At 37.8% G+C, this 18,195-nt stretch overlaps 1 protein-coding gene across 1 annotated transcript in view; it reads left to right on the top strand.

Annotated features, from left to right (window-relative positions):
• Positions 1 to 18,195, top strand: part of tgfbr3 (transforming growth factor, beta receptor III) — a 135,194-nt gene that overhangs the window by 69,649 nt on the left and 47,350 nt on the right. Inside the window, exon 4 of the mRNA XM_079840947.1 lies at positions 8,137 to 8,274. Within this exon, the coding sequence (XP_079697073.1) occupies positions 8,137 to 8,274 (138 nt within the window). The remainder of the gene's footprint in view (positions 1 to 8,136; positions 8,275 to 18,195) is intronic.

Here is an 18,195-nt window from a genome sequence, read left to right as displayed (position 1 = left end):
AAACAATTCGAAAAATACTTTGTGAAAAAACGCTTTGGTGGACACACGGCCTAAAAGAATAAAAATTGCACTACGAAAGATCTCCATGATTAGCCTGTTTTTGCACTTCCTGCTTTTCCCTGCTTGAGAATTTATGTCCAATGAATGGATGACCTTAGCACACGTGTGGTTTTGTTTACAAATTTTGGTTCACTTGGAAAAAGGGCAATGTGAAAGCGAACCACACCAAAGAAAACAAAAAAAATCAACATTGTATTTGGTCCGGACCAAAGCAAGTGACCTAGTGGACTTTCCTGTTATGAATACACTTCTAATTTACTGCTTATTAATAGTTAGTAAGGTAGTTTTTGTAGCGTTTAAGTTTAGGTATTGGATAGGATTAAGGATATAGAACAAGGTCATGCAGAATAAGGCATTAATATGTGCTTTATAAGTACTAATAAGCAGCCAATATCCTAGCAATATGCATGCTAATAAGCAACTAGCTAATAGCGAGAATTGAACCCTTAAATAAAGCGTTACCATTTATTTTAGTGCCAAATTTGTAACAAAGTACCAGTACATTTGACATCCCTAAAAGGGACTAACTATCTGATCACCAACTTTTTCTTAGTTTCTCCATGAATTATTCCATATCGTTTGTCTATCATCTTCCTTAATACTCTTGCTGTTTCCCAAGTACATCGCCCATTCCCAGAAACTTCACGTGGCCCAAGTGAATGTTATCTTGCATTATTTGGCATCTAATTAGAGGATGTTTAGTGAACTAAAAGTTTGGGAGGACTATCAGTCACATAACAAGCTCAATAAGAGTCAACACCCTTCCCTTTGAGCAGGGAATTGCTGTCAGCAGTGAAAGAGAAAGATTTTACAGTACATAGAGAGTTGACAGAATTGATTAATTGGTGCTTTACTCAAGTATGCAGGAATTATGAAGGTTTCACAGACAGATAGAAAGGAACAGCACAGTCTCTGGAAAGGAACTGCAGTGTCTTGCTGACACTGTTTGTTCTCACTGAGGTTAAATTGTTGATTTGAACGGTAGGTTGCTGGTGTGTCAAATGACATGGTGTGATTGGTTTCCCATCACCCCCTGCAGTGATGCTAGCCTCTGGGCTGGGTTTGTACGGGGAGGTGCAGCTGTCTCCTATCAGAGGCTGTAGTTCCTTTGTAACTCAATCTGGTCGGACAGGCCCCCGAAACACCACCAAACAGCGGTAAGCGCAGTGGCCTGTGAAATCAGGTCCAGACTCACACTCCGGGCTTCACACTGGCCATGCCTTACTTTTTATCTCTCGAAACATGATCATCTCTACCCGTTCTTTCTTCTGAAGCCTGGCCTTGGTCAGTTTAACAACTCTGTTGGCAATTCATCGGTAGTTCCTGTGGTGACACTGAGATTGAAGAGGGCTCCAATGTGTTTTCTACTGCAATGGTGTTGTTGCTGGTGCCATAGCCAGTACTTGACCGGGGATCCGAGAATTTTCTTGGCATCGTCTCATATTTCTGCTGACTTGACAATGATGACCTAAATTAGGATGTTACTACACAATCTGCCAGTCTACAAACAAATATAGTGCATTGCTGGTTTTGTTAATAAGCCTTACTGCTGGTTTTGAGATCATATTTTAAAGTTGCAATGAAATGGAAGTTGCAACAGATCTTTTCTTCCTCAACTCAACTTGGTTCTATCCATCAGTTGTTGATTAGATTTTGAGATGTGGGCATTTCACCAAAAATAATGGAGCAGCAGGTTTAAGAACCACCTTTATTTCAGTGGCACCTTGTCAGTGGAAAAAGATGTGTGTGTGTGCAGTGAAATTAATCATCTGTACGCCTTCTGTACAATATTGAAGGATGAACTCATTTCTCTATGAATGTATATGATATTCAATTTCTGTAGAAATCCATTGTAAACCATGTTGTATTGTTCAGTTTAGTGCATGCATTACAGATGCATTACAGCATCGCAGATGGAGTTTCACAGAACCTGCACGATGTGGGACTAATCAACGCTTCCAATTCCCAGCACTGCCAATGTGTGATGCGGAGTATGTGAGCTCACCCTGGAGAGCTGGGTTTTTGGCTTATGCCTAGCCAAGGTAATTTGCTTCTCACCTTGGAGCAGTCTTGGAACGGCAGCACGACTGTGTTTGTGCCTCCTCTTAATGACTCACTTTTTTGGAATTGGTTCTGTCTGATTCTGAAATTCCATGATTTTTACAACCAGGAGAGTTTGTACTTGCGCCCCTCTCCTTATAACTCTCTGCATCCCTTTATTCAGACAAAACTTTCTTCCCGTTTCTTTCTCGGTTTCTTGCTGAAAAGCATAGTTCACCTAAAAATGAAAACTATTAGCATTTACTCACTCGTGTCGTTCCAAACCCGTAAGGCTTTTATTTATTTTGGAAACACAGGTTGCTCTGCTTGACGCACAAGAAGGGACCTCATTGGTTCGCACATCAAGCAAATATTTTTGAGCTTCCGATATCTAAATTTGCTTGTACGTTTCTTTATGTTTATATTTGAATTAGGGATGCAAAAATCCAGATTTTTGGGGTTCGGCTGAATACCGAATCCACTGGTTAAGATTCTGCCCGAAACCGAATACCGAATCCTATTCCCATCCTCAGTCCATTATCACAGTAAACACATGAAGTGAAGTAAACCAAATGAAGTAAACAACGGCCATACCTGAAGTTGCTGCATTTTGGCTGCTGTCTGTAGATTCCTTCATGCACAATGTTTCATACACAAATGTTTTGGCTATTGTTTAGGGTGCTTGCCACCGCGAGACAAATCGGCATTGCAAATTGAATATGTAGCTCGACTTGAATCGCCTTCTTTTTACTGAAAGTACTGCCAAACAACACTTTTTCTGGTCATGAGTTCCATTTTGACTTTCTCACAGCCTACTGCATTAGAACGGTCCACCTAGTAAACACCTTCCCGTAATCAACGGCGTCATTACATCAGTTCGGTGAAAAAAAATTCTACGGTTTGGCAGAAACCGAACCCCATCAAAAAGTCCAATATTTGGCCGAAGCCTGGATTTGGTGCATCCCTAATTTGAATAAAAGCCTAAATTAAAGGCACAATATGTACGATTTTTGGATTCAAATATCCAAAAACCACTAGAACAATGTTAGATATTTTGTTGACTTGTGTACTTGCATTATCCCATTTGTTTCCAAGAATGTTTAAATCCAGAGAAATAAGCAATTTTAACCAGGACACAGACCATATCCGTGCGTAGCCTATTAATGACAACATACTCGCGTTACCCTCAATTTCCTTTTTTTATTTTGCAGAAACCATGGAAACACCAAAGACGCTTTAATATATTATGTGTTTTATTAGACAGGTGAGCAACTGTTTGTATACATTCATCGACAGAGTACCATGTTTTACCATGCCAATATCGATCTAGCTTACTGTAGTGAGCAACAAGTGTCTCAAATTAGCCGCCAAACAAACGCACAGAGCAGCATTATAACATAACTTTCAACACACTTTAATCTAATATGATAAAACAGCGCTGCGTTACTCCACATACGCCTGACCGGAGGAAGCAGAAGCACTCATCTGCGGCATAATATAAAAGCTCCACTGCTCTCGAGCTGTGTGTCGCTCTTCTCTCTCTTTAGCAATCGCTCCTCGTTCTGCGCCAATGACTTTCAGCACCACCCTGCTTCATACTACAGTAACATGAATAAATCTTTAATACATTAGCTCATCCATGAATATGATTTCTGCCCAAGTCCCGTCGTATTTGTTTCCACCGGCTCTAGAGGCGAAGACAGCATCTCCCATAATTCCGCAAAATCAAGGCGTCATCAAGCTATGCCTTTGTTTTGAATAAGTGACCTCTAGTGGCAAAAAATACATATTGTGCCTTTAAATCTGTTCATAATATAAAGTGATCATGTCTCTTCAGAATGCATGGATTGATATTATTATACAGTATTATAAGGATTTCTTTTACAATCTCTATTAACTTTCTGAAGCACCCACATTTTAGTGTAATGAACTTTTATTGGAGGGAGAGAGATCTCTTAGGTTTGTGTTGCACAGATGAATTAAAGCCTAATGTGTTTAGAACAAAATGAAGGTGAGTAAATGATGACAGAATTTTCATTTTTGGGTGAATAACCTCTTTAATTTCTCAGCAAATTGATCCATTTGTCAGTTTAGTTTTTTCCTCCCCACTCAAAATCTTTTGGATTTGTTTGTGAATGTCTGCTCAGAATGAGCCAAGCAGGAGGCTTGGGTAGATAGGCCTATTAGATGCTCATTGAAATTTTCCACTGAGTACAGACATTAGGAAGGCAAGTGAGTGGGGGGAAAAAAACTAGATCTGTGGAACAAAAAGCGAGGGTCTCTTGCTTGTTGCGTCTGAGTTTACTCTGTGACTGCCAAACCATTTGTGATAAGCTCTCTGTAATATCTTCCATTCTCTGCTCTCCAAAGGCCCCACTGTTATGATTATTGCCACACTTTTATTGCGCACGTTGCTAAACACTCTCATTTACTCCAGCGTCCTCCCACATAGGCTCAAATCTGCGGGGGAGATCCTCATTTCGCAGCTCCAAACCTCGGTCAGAGCTCACTTGAGATGTTTCTTAACTGCATGTCATTTAGGGCAGCTCATAAACACATCACAGTCCCATCCACGAACACAGCTGCTTCCTCTAAAACGGACATCTTGAAATGGCAAGGTTTATTGCTCTTGTATCTCATTCAGTTTTGTTGGACTAGGTACGCACTGATCTTGTCCCAAATGGCATCCTTAGTCCTAACAACGTTTTGCCAGAAAAGTGTATCAAGGGCACATTGCAGCTATATAGGGGGTGCCATTGAAGACTTTTTTAACTGAGAATGTGACAACCTGTGATCTTGTGGGCAAGACTGCATGTCCACATCAGGTGGACAATCCTCATTTGGGACATGTCCATTTTTACCATGCAGATGAGGTCTATGTTGCCCTGAGTCATACTCAGTAATGTATAGTAAATTACTTTGATGTGGGGGATAGATGCACACAAGAGAAAGTCAAAAGGCCACATCAAGTGTCCCATTTGGGATATGTCCATTTTTACCTTACAGGTGAGGTCTCTGTTACCCTGAGTCATACTCAAAAATGCACAGTAGATAAATGGGATCATAAAAGTCATAAGGCATTTCAAGATGATAGGTTCTCTGCCATAAACATAAATCTAAGTTATAAGAAATGGTTTGGTTGCACTGAATGTGTAGGAGAGTAGGAATAAAATAATGCAATGTTTCAGTTAAAAATAATGATAAATAAATTAACAAAGTTTTTTTATGCAGTTCAATTGAACTTTTCCTTATCTTACACACTGAGTAACTGCATCAAAGCAAAGTCTTTGTAGATGTGTTTTGACTGGATCTAAGATAATATCATTTCCAAATTAAATTTTCAGTGTCTGATTGCTTAACGGACTAATTTGTTAAGTGAATGATTTGACACTGGCTGTTCTGATGTAGTCGTGAGAATATATTCTCCAGTGTGTAATAGTATTAGCCTGAGAATCCGGTTTAGATCAGTAAGATCCAAAGGGCCAGCTGTGAAAGGAACTATTTCAAACTATATAAAAAAAAATCCTGGATGTCCTCTGAGAGTTTGAAAGAATGGTTCACTCCAAAATAAAAATGATATCATCATTTACTCACCATAATTTAATTCCAAACATAAATATAAATGGTTATGCATTTTGCCATGACTTTGTTGGTCACAATTTTTCAAATTTATATTTGGAAATATATTTGCAAGACTGCTTTAAATTATATGAAATATTCAGGGTGACCTCTCAAAGTTTAAAATAATGGTTCACCTCAAAATAATAATCATAAAAAGTCATAATATACTCATTTACCATCATTTAATTCCAGGAGAAAATTGAAGAATGTACTGTTCACTCTTTTCCATGCAAATACAATGAATGCAACTTCCAAAGCTTCCAAAAGTATCATAATCAAGTATAACAAGTATCATACGTATCATATGCTTTCGAAGCAGTATTAAAGCTTTGAGTTTGGGACAAACTGAATGATTGCGAATTGAAGTGTAGGTAATCAGTCAGTGTCTGATGGATGAAGAGTGTGAGTGATAAAGCTCTAAAGGTGATGAGGCAGTGCTTGTTTGTCAGGTCAGTGTTGAGAGGTAGTTAATCAAACTATGTCTGGAATGGAGTTTGGTTTCGACCCCACTGCAGGCCCTAAATCAGCAGGTTATATTTGGCCCACTGGGCCCCGTCAGAGGCTGTGAAACCGGGTATAATGCAACAAAACACCAGCTAAATGCCTCCTTAGAACTTGAAACACATTTCTGAATATTTGAAGTGACAGAATCTAAATCTACATCTTTCTTCGTCTCTGTCTTCTCCGTATGTAGGGAAATGCAAAAGTATATATATACATTTTTTATATTTTAGTTTTCATCTACTAATAAGACTAATCATTTTTTTTAAATGCATTTTATAAACCTTCATCAGCATTCATATGCCTTTTTTTTTTTTTTAAATAACGCAGATTCTATGATTGTGTAGCCATTAATCAGTGTAACTGGCAGATATTCAACAAATAAATAGGCTAAATATCTGTACCATTTTATTGGCCAAAAATGTTTTTTGTGTAAATCTATATAAACTCTTCAACCTCATTAATTGACCCATCCATGCTGTATAGCTCTATATTTCTCTCTCCTCTCGCTCACTTTCACTATCACCGTCTTTTTTGAACAAAAGAGCTTGTGTGTGAAAGTTCAAATACCAGTGAGGCCACATATTGTGGCCTTCCAAAGAAAAACACGGCTTTCTCAGTCGCTGTGCGATTATCAGTGGGGTGGAGACATAAATAGCACAAACTCTGATAAGGAGTAACAGTGCTGCTGTATAGTCATGTTTTTGGCACTAACTTTACTGCAATAACTACAGAATGCAACCGAGGAGGGGATGGACTAGAAAGAGAAAAGAGGACAGGAGAGACATTTGGAGGAATGAGAGGTTTTTATGACAGCAAGGTTCTCCTCCACAACGTCCACAACCTCACGTGTGGTCACCATAAATGCAAATAGAATCGAGGCGGGATTTCAACTTTTGTAGCAGGATAATATAAATAAAAGCTTTGCTAGGATGATTTTTATAACCATAGGCTAATCCCATATGTGACCCTGGTCCACAAAACTAGTCATAAGTTGCACGGGTATATTTGTGGCTATAGCAATACATTGTATGGGTCAAAATTATAGATTTTTCTCTTATGGCAAAAATCATTAGGATTTTAAGTTAAGATCATGTTGCATGAACATATTTTGTAAATGTCCTACTGTAAATATATCAAATGTATTATTATTATTATTCGTAATATGCATTCCTAAGGACTTCATTTGGACAACTTTAAAGGTGATTTTCTCAATATTTAGATTTTTTGCACCCTCAGATTCCAGATTTTCAAGTAGTTGTATATCAGCCAAATAGTGTCCTATCCTAACAAACCATATCAATGAAAAGCTTTTTTATGCAGCTTTTTTGAAGTTCAGGTCTTTAGTTGTGACCAGTGACCAGATGAAGAAATTGAAAAAAAAAAAAAAAAAAAAAATCTAGTTTTAAACGAATGTGCCAAGTTTCTAGAAATGCATGTTGGTTTTAAAAAAAAAAAGTTCCACAAATTTTTTATCACTTGTTTTCTAAAAATGTCAGTGTAAACATCAAAAAATAAAGTACAATTTTATTGATTGCAAAAAAGAACGACTTATGTTATCAGTTTTTCAAAATTATAAAATGTTTCAATGAGGCTTTTTCTCCATTATGATATCAGGACAGTTGTACCACCCTGATTATTTTTTGACAATTTTCATTTCACAAAAGTTGAATATTAAATAGTGTCACTGATTTCCTTAAAACTGTTGTAGACCAAATGTAGACCAAATGAACTAAAATGTTGTACTTTAAAAGGCAGAAAATGTCTGAGAATTCCTTCTAGCAGCAAAAGCTCTGTGGACTTTATACAGTTCAGAGCTCCATGCGTTTTTCCCCATTTTTAGTGAAAGTCCTCATTGTCTTCAGCAATCTATGCTTTTCGTTCTCATTTGACCCCTTTCTTTGCTGTGTTCAGGTGGCGTTACATCTGCGGCCCATCCAGTCCCTGCAAATGCACCAGAAACCACTGGTCTTCGTCCTGAACTCCCCTCAGCCCGTCCTCTGGAAGATTCGGACAGAGAAACTGGTCTCAGGAGTCAAACGCATCTTCCATGTGAGTCTGAGCTGCTTTATGACTCTCAAACCATCTCTCTATCACCGCCTTGTCTCTCTCCCTTCCTCCCCAGCACTGCTTCTGGGCCAACTCCATCTACATTTTCTCAGTAATGAATATGCAGATTATCATTCATTCCAAATCAACAAGCATCTTTAAACACACAATTCATTTACACTCTGTTTGGCTCGTCTTACCTTCCTCAAACAAACTTCTCCACTCTCCTGTCAGCAGAGGTCTTACTCGCTCAAAGATTCATTCAGGTGTGTGTACCCAGAGGAAACACAAACATGCTCACACGCACACATATACACACGTAAACACACCCCATGCCAACACAACCATCTTTCAGACAGAGGCTTGTGTAATTGCATCTGGCACAGGCTCACAGGTTTATATTGACTGCTGTGGATGTTCACCACGCTGCCTAAAGGATGTTTGGTGGCGAGACGGTGGCTCGGTTTATTCTCTAGTTGTGGCTTCGCTCTGTTCCCCACTGCTTTACCCATCGTCGCTTTCGCCACAGAAACACTTATTGCTCAGTGGGCGCTCTTCCATAGCTCAGGAGACCTAGAGTTCTCAGATATGCATAATTCTCAGAAAAATTGACAATGTGACAATTGTATAAATGTAAATAAATGTAAATTGTCGACAGAGTAAGAGTGTAGAGTTATTAATGTGAATAGAATGGCTCGGGTTATTTGGTATGGGAAAACTTTAATGAGAAATGTTCATGTTGAGATCTCTGACTTTGGATTGCAGAAATTTATATCTTGGCACATTTAAACGTCTGCAGAGATCTCTACTGAAACTCTAGAGGAGACACGTGTGAGATGACTGGACGCTTACAGTAAAAAAATCTGAGCACAAGCTGAACAATTCTTTTGTGTGTAAATTATTGAAGACCATCTCCATAGTTTTGGGGATGGATGTGTCCCCTCAATGGCTATGTTTACATGCACATTATAATCATTAATCTGATTGTAATTGAATTGATGACTCAATCGACCCGAAAAGCCTTCATGTAAAATAAGCAGGTAAATACTTGACTGCACAGGCACAGCGCCATGATGCATATGTTTTTCATACATTTTACGTCATATGAACGTGCACCCTACACTGTAAAAAATATTGTTCGTTTAACTTAAAAAAGTTTGTTACCTGGATGCCTTAATTTTGAGTTTATTGAAATAATAAAATAATAATAAATAGAAACTCAAAAAATTGTTACATTAATTATCTAAGTTGATTTGACAAAAGATAAAAAGTTGTGATAACAAATCATGAAATAGTTTTTTTACAGTGTACAAACTGGACATTGGATGAGACTGAATATTTACTAAATACTAAACATTTAGACATATATCTAAAAAGAGAGCTGGCTCGCAGTGTAATTGGTTTGCATCATATAGGGTTCAAATAAACAACTTTCAGAATCTGGAATCTGATTGGATGCATTCTGATTGACGAAAATTAGTGAACATATATACATACTGTACATGTTTATGGATAGAATTTCCCCTCCCTAATCATGAATCTGAGTTTATTATCAAAAATTATTTAATGTGAGATGATAGTAAATTAATATGACTAAGTATCAAAATATAGTGCATATTCTGAACTTAATAAACAAATTCTGAAACGACTTCTTTCTTTCACTTCTCCAATCATTTAGTCCACTTAAACTCCGCCCCTTACTAACAGTTGACTGCAGTCTCACATTTACATCTGCCTCCATCCAATCAACAACCGATGAATAGAACCAACTCCTGCCCAACAATTTTTCCCCTGATAATCCGTTTCACTCGGACAGGGCCGGCGTTTGCTATAGGCGAGCTAGGCGGTTGCTCTAGTGGCGCCCTTAAACTTACTTCCCATTAAGCATAGATTTAAAACAAGCGAAATAAAACATACTGTTTATTAAACATGATCATCATTGGGCGCCCCCTCAGCCACACGTTTAATTACTTAACCTGATTATTAGATTGAATTGATGGTGAGTATTGTCGAGCACAGGCGTTCAGGCGTTAGGTCAGGCAAGTGCTCATCACTGGCGCGTTCTTCAAAAATGAAGCGGTCTAACGTTAAACCCTCGAGTGCACAGGGACGGAAAAAGAGAAAGGCAGACGATCAAAAGAAAGCACAGTATAGAGGTAAGTCTTCTCATCTCAGCCATAAAGGTGTCAAACAAAATAAATTTACTTCGTATTATCGATATTATCAACTAATATTGGACGGCATTGGACGTTTTATTGCTGTCACTAAGCTATAACTAGCTAGCTAGTTATCTACATATTACTACGCATTTCACTGACAATAAGGAAATCCAGACGAGCCAAATTTTAATGCTGCGTCAATTTTGAAGGTGAATAGAAATGCCAGAAACAACTGTTCATCTTTTATTATTTAAGATAGGGATAGAGCTACAAGAACTTATATATTTTAATTTTGTAGTGGTAAGTACAGTGTATCCATAACAGCACTTTTGTTTGTAGAGGGTATAGGTGCTTAAGAAAGTTGTTGCACAGTTTATGGAGTTAATATTTGGTAAATATCCTTGAACATTCTTTCTAGCATTTGTGTATGACCAATTTATTGCAGTTGATCCTTCAAGTCTTAATTTTCTTGATTTTCTTGAAGTGTTGGAGTGACTATAAAGTCATAATTAGCTTTTTAAGTCTTGGAGTAACTATAGGAGCATTTTTGTTTATATAGTTTTTATAAATACTTAACCCATTTGTGCCCAATTTTTTCTGAATGGCTTGTTCTGCATTTATTTTCCCCAGGTTTTTGTATTTTTTCTTGAAAATCGTATTTGAATCTGTGGCAACCATAGTTGCCGGTGGGCAAATATGTTGTATGCACCCCTTCAATGTCAAATATGTATAAGAGGAGAACATTTAGCATCTAACTCAAAATAACTGCTTTCAACAGATCAATCTTTATTCATAATCAAATTTATTATGTTTGACTAAGTATACTAAAAACTATAGATCTGTTGTAAGATTTGTTTTGTTTGGATGATTCTAGTGACCTTCATGATTATGTTGATATATACATGTCAACAAAAAATACTTATTAGTAACATAAAAATGACCTTTCTTTGGGAGGGTTTGCCTTCGTTGTGCTCCCTGGAAGTAGGGGTAGGAAGTTGGCAGTCTCATGTGACAGGAAGGAAGTTGATACTTTTTTTAAAACTCAATCTCGCCTAGGGCAACCAAAGAGCTAGAGCCGGCCCTGCACTCGGATATACTTCACAATGCGAAAGTAATGACCTGTCACTAGTTTTGTTACATTGCAACTTTAATTAACACTAAATCTAAATTAAGATTTTTATTTTATCCCCATACATCCATGTCCATTATATCTGTCACTGCATTAGACAGCGTACCTTTGAATGGTTTTACAAACAATTTATACAAATTCATTCATGTGTTTTATGAATGAGGCCCATTGTTATCTACTATAGGACGGACAATTGAGATACTAAAAAGATCTCCTTTGAGATTTTTCATTTCTATGTGTGTGCTTTCAAAACATCTCGCCTGGATCAGAATCCATCTGTACACACCTATTTTAAATCCAAACCCCTATTGTATTTACTGAATGGCAGAGGACATTCACAACCAGGAAAAGAAAAAAACAAAAGTTGGTTGTCATGGAGTTGTTTATTCATGGAAAGCATTGAGATGCCATTTTGATCGAAGCAACATTTCTCCCCCAAAAAAACGAAAGACCAATGAGATCAGCAACAACGACTCTCCCTGACAGCATTATTGTTTTCCAGCCATCCTGTGAAACAAAGCAGAGTTACCACACTTCTCTTCACCCCAAAAATAACAATGACAAGATCCAGGGCGTTCCTCCCTGCACTGAGGGAGCTCAGAGGAGAGCTGGAGGGGTGTGGGGGGTTAAGTAAATTCTCCCCCATGAATAGCCAACCATATTTAGTCAGGCTTAATGAGAAAATGAAAGTTGGCTGGTCAGGATCGCTGATCATACGCATTACTATCCAGGATGGGAAATTTACTTTTATAATAGTTTTTTTTTCTTCAGCGATAGCATGTTCTTCTCTTATTTAGTGTTATTTTAATATAATTTATACACTATCGTAGTATTTATTAATATTTTGAATGAGTTTTTACTTTTTAGTTTTCATGTTTGTTTTAGTTTGAGTAATTTTGTCATGTACTTTTTGTCCTTTTTATTATTTTTATATATTTCTATTAAGCTTAAATTGATTTTTATTTCAGGTTTAGTTTTTGAAAATTTTGCCTACTTATTTTATTTCAGTTAGTTGCTAAACCAACATTTTTGTTTAGGTTATTTGAGTTTAATCTATTATTTCGATCTTTTTCAGTTTTATTTCAATTAATGAGAATAATTTTTAACAGATTTAGTTTTAAGGCAATTTTGGGCCCAATTCTCCCCTTCAGATAATAGGTAAAGTTCCAATTATTTTGATGGTTCTGCAAATTATCTTATTCGATTTTCCTGTGGTGTGAGGTGTGTTAAGAGTGATTGAATCGGCTTGGAAGAACATTGGACTGCACCGATGTCAAATCATAAATATCCAAAATGTTGAATATTTATGATCAGAAATCCTGTTGTGTGGGCAGAACTCTACGGACAAATGCACAAGCACAAACGCACACAAAGAAACATAACACGACTTCATCCATACTTTATCCAAACCCAAATCCATTTTTTACTTTTTCTGTAAAAACAAAATTTCTAACAGACACTGACCAACAGCAACAAACAAATTTGTCTGAATTTGTTGGGTCAGTGTGTCTTTTGGTGCATTGTGAATTAGCTATAGCAAACAAATATATTTGGAATTACACATATAAAATGAACATAGGGCATATTTGCACTCTTTTACATGGACCTGGGATACATTTAAATAACATATAATGCAAAAGTTCTACTCTTAGAAATGTACATGCTGTTGTTACTAGGAATTCATTGTAAAAGTTGCCCGCCACAGTTGCTGGTAAATAAATAATGCACCAAAATACCCACATTTGGCTGAAAATGGGTGTTAATTTCCCATTATGTCCTTATCACATGAGAAAATCACAGTGAAATGAGAGCAAGAGGCCTCACTGGTTTAACTCTGTCACACTCTTCCTGCCTTGTGTACAGTGCAAATACCTTTATGTAGCTAGCGGTTCAATGCAAAAATCATTTTCAAATGTGTTTTAAAACCGTAGCATTCCAGAGGAATGTAGTGCTGAGAGCCACTATTATTTCCATGTGTGTAGATACGTTCTGCTCTCCTGCTTGAGTTGTGGATGCGGATGTACAGAGACGTATGTTCAAATAAAATACATGCTTTATTTCTTTGTCTATATAAGGGACATTCTTAAACATGCATACTGACAAGCATAATACTGTCATCATAAATTGTTCGTGGCCACAGAGAGATGTCCAACTCTACTACACCCTACATTCTCTTTGTGTGAGTCAGTCTGCTTTTACCATGTTAAATCCGGCCTTTCCTCCAGAATTCAGAACGCTGTAGTTGTCATTCATCACCTGGGTGTGGGAAGGGACTATTTATTCTGTAAAACTGCCCGTCAACACATTTCACTCTTGTTGCAGGGCACAAACTGTGCACAGAATGAAAACGAACCACAGTGAACAATGTTTTTTGGTCTGTAACCAAGGCTCGGGTTACAGATACTTTTGAGATTATGGATGAGAAAAATGTAATATCGTGCTAGACCGCAAATTGAGTTATTTCCTGTAGAGCCAGGATGTATTCTCATGTCAGCTTCATGTAATTTCATGCAGAAGACAATATGGCCAAAATGTATTTCAGAGGAGAATGTGCTGAGGTCATCCTTGGATGTTTATTAGCAAGTCAACGCTCTTGTAAATGTCTAGCTTTGTATGTAGTGCTAATAAAGAGCGAGCCTAGGGCAAATTTACGAGAAAAGGTAAAGACTGTGTTTGTGACGGACGCTTTTGCAGGTAGCTGCAGTTTGGCCAAGACAAATCCTCAAAGTGCTCACAACCAATATGATTGACTTGATAAATTCAAGCTGAATGACTACAATTTTACAGATATACTGTATATACTTTGAATGTTGTGACCGATAACATTCAAGCTCAATGAAGACTCCAAAACCTAGTGGGCTGCCTAAATAAGACATACTTCATTTTGGCTGTCTAGAGCAATATCACATGTTTCATTAGTGGATAAAGCAATCCCAGAATTCATTGCAATGAGCTCAGTGAGAAGGGGTCTCAAGGCTTATGTCAGTTTTAAATGTCTTATTCAGTTCTAGAAAGTATCAATACAAATAGTTATATATTGCTATACATATAAAGTTGATGTTCAGCTATTGTAAATAGTTACTTAACAAAAATATATATATTTATATATGCATTATATTTTCCACCCTGTACTCCATATACTGGATTAGCATCAACATTGGCCATTGAAAAGTCAACTGACCATTAGTTTCAGCTGGAAATACTGGTGCCTTGTGTGAGCTGATGATGCAATCGTTTGGCCCTTTTGCTGCAAATGGGAATTTACCTCCTCAAGCCCTCTTTCTCCACTGGAACATCTCAATAGTGAGTCAGGACTGTGAAAAAACAGAGACCTGATCCCATTGTTGAGCTGTCAGCACGTACCTTCATCCCTCACTTCACATCTTCCTTTTGCTCCTGGCTTTGATTTTATTAGCCCATGTCTAATGATGACATCATCTGAATACACATACAGCCCTCACAGTTAGTGTGAGATCTGCCAAGGCAATGAGCTCACACTATTTTTATTTTTTTTATTACTACAGAACCTCCTTACCAGTCATCCTGACACACTGACAGAATTCATCCTTTCATAGCGCAACTCTTCTAAACTCTCACACCCTTTTCCATGCCGGAACTATTTCCGGCTCAAAGCTCCGTGAACTGATCTCAGTTCCAACACATAGCTGCAGCAGATGGCTTAAGTGCATGTAGCATCGTAGCCAAGTCATGTGCGATTTTGTTTAAAATTTACAAACATGGTTGGAGAGGAAGCAGAGGGTTTACATCTGCTCACGTCTAGGCACAAATCAACCTAGCTAGTTCAACCCAACTAGGGTCCAGGGTCAATGACATATATATATTTTTTGGCTAGATCTGTAAAAGATTTTTTAAAGGAAGATCATTAATAAATGTATTCATACAATGACTTCAGTAAACCTGTTCTGTGATGGACATGTTTAAAATGTCTAAATTGTAAAATTCATTTAAATAATTTTTCAAGTTGAACATGTCAGGGTGTTACAGCTGTCCTAATATTATAATGAAAAATGAATTAAAAGTTATTATTAGAGAGAAAAGCGAATTGCAGTTTCACAAACTGCATATATTTAAAAAAAAATACACATGTATTATTACTCTTTACATGCAAATGTTTGATGACATTGGCAGACACGTTTTTCATAACCCACACAAATGCAAAGAATACATTTCTTAGAACTTGGTACATCCATTTTTAAAAATATTTCTTTCCATCTCTTTATTTTGGACACTTATTTTTGGACAATTGTCATTGACCCTGGAACCAAGTTTCTACCTCTAAGACCCTCAAAGTTGGCCCTATATTTTTACAGTTGAGTAATGGCTTTATAAGGCTGGTTGTCTGTGGATTATCCATGCCAACCCTTGTTTCCTGGTTCCAGCACTTGGAGGTCCAAAGAGGCAGATGGGAGTCCTGGAGTCTGAGCAGAAAGCTGGTGTTGGCTGCTTTCACCACCCGCACTAAAACAAAAGGCCTGAAATCCAAACATCTCATTGTAAAACACAATCCCTGTGACATTTTGCCAATCCTCCGCCAGTCGTGAAAGTCTGAATGGGGCTATTGGTAGATACTTGTATATCAGAATAATCTCAAAACATTGTTTTTGTCAAGAGAGGTCTGAAGAAGACCATTATAGTTGGCTTTATATGTTGAACTTTGATTGTTGGTGACCAGCATGGGATATTGGTATCTTCAACGTTCTTCTTAGCTTTCTTGGTTACCCGGAAGATGCTTGACCAAAAATAAAGTTTTTCTGGTGAACAACAGCTGTTATGATCTACTAACTAGACCATCACTAAAACTAGAACTAACCAGCCTGCACGTTTTTTTTCTGGTCTATAAGCTGTGATCTTCAGCAGGATCTGGCAAATGTTTCTGAAATAATTGATGGCGCAACATTTTAAAAAGTTTGGCTGTTGTAAATTTGTTGCTCTTTCTGTATTTGCCAAGTGGCTGTTTTCCTGATTTTTATTGCCTTGGGAGGTTGGCAAAAACAGTCTCCCTCTCCCTCTGATTTTTAATTGAAACCATTGCGGGAATAGTATTGGTCTTGCGATGGAGGTTGATCTGCAGGAACGCTCTTCTGTGGCGCTTGCAGACAGATGGTGTTGTTTGTTCCATGGCAGTCTCTCTCTTCAGTTCACAGGAACACGACAATGGAACTTTGCCAGGAACTCGATTAGCTTTCTGGAGTGAGAAGAACAAATCACCCACAAATTTATTTACCGCCTTCATCTCTTCTGCACGTCATGGCACGTTTGTTTCCCCCATCTCGGGAGCTCACGTCGCATCTTTTTCCTCTTCTCTCACGCCTGTTTAAACACTTCATCATCTCCTACAGATATTTTTGCTTTCTCAAGTAGAGGGAGTTTCATAGTGAACGTTTTGGAGATTAGTGTGCGCTTATAATTGATATAAACCATTTGGCATGCCGTCTCTTTTTTTTTTCTTAACATATGGTTGTAATATGTAGATGCTGATAGGCAGAAGGTGTAGGAAATCCAGGGAAATATACAGGTTACTAGTTGGAGGACAGATGTTAATCTGAGATATTAGAAAGACACAGGTGTGATGGAAACGGTGCAGTAAACTGAGGCGTAAATGTAGGTACCATTACAAAACCAGTGCGAAAACCATGGCAGCAAGGTGTAAAATATCATAACCCAATTTTTCAAACCCTTGGATCAGCAAATGCCAGATGTCAAGCTGTTCTTGCTTTCTCAGCAGAAGTAGATACAACATTTTGGTTTGGCTGGATGGTGTGATATTTAGTTGGGTTGTGTAAGACTCAGCAACTCTAGGACATTTCTGAATTCGTCAGTTTACCTCACAAGGTCTTGCGGAGATCATGTGGGCCTGAACACAGACTCAGACAGAGTCAGACTCCCGAGAGCAGAGTATGGACATTAGCTCATATCTCTGAGCAAACCCAGGGATCCAATCCAATCTGGACCTGTTTACCGACAGATAAGGCATAAACAGGAAGATTTATACAGGGCTAAGCCCGCTGAAATGTTCCAGACGGGTTCTTGTGAGTGTGAGAAGAGCAGGATTGAGAAGTGATGACACTCAAGATACTGAGGGAAATGTCATTCTTCTCAAACGAGACACTGCTCCAATATAGACACTTTGCAGTGGATAGAAAATGTATTTATTACTTTTTTTTAGCCTAGGTACAGTGGAAAGCTGAGCAGTATCACTCAACAGGTCATGTTCAATAATAATTGCATGCAAATGTTCTTACTTGGTGTACGTGTACAAAAAAAGTTGTCACGCAAAATTTTTTTCCGGAACAGGTGCGTACACGCATAAATTGGATTACTAAATGAGGGACTGTGTTAACACAGTTTGTAATTGGAATAATACACACCCAAACCATATCCATTTAAGGACTTTCAGTCCTTTTGCTCTTACAGTGATAGTTTACCCAAACATGAAAATTATCCCATAATTTACTCACCCTCAAGCCATCCTAGGTGTATATGACATTCTTCTTTTAGACGAATACATTCAGAGTTATATTAAAAAATATCCTGGCTATTCCAAGCATTATAATGGCAGTGAATGTCAGCCCAAAATTTGAAGCCCCAAAAAGTGCATCCATCCATTATAAAAGT

Source organism: Gobio gobio (assembly GCF_949357685.1).
Source record: "Gobio gobio genome assembly, chromosome: 17".
In the NCBI taxonomy this organism is placed as follows: Eukaryota; Metazoa; Chordata; class Actinopteri; order Cypriniformes; family Gobionidae; genus Gobio; species Gobio gobio.
The sequence above is the reverse complement of the archived record's forward strand: the minus strand, read 5'-3'. Positions and strand labels throughout refer to the sequence as shown.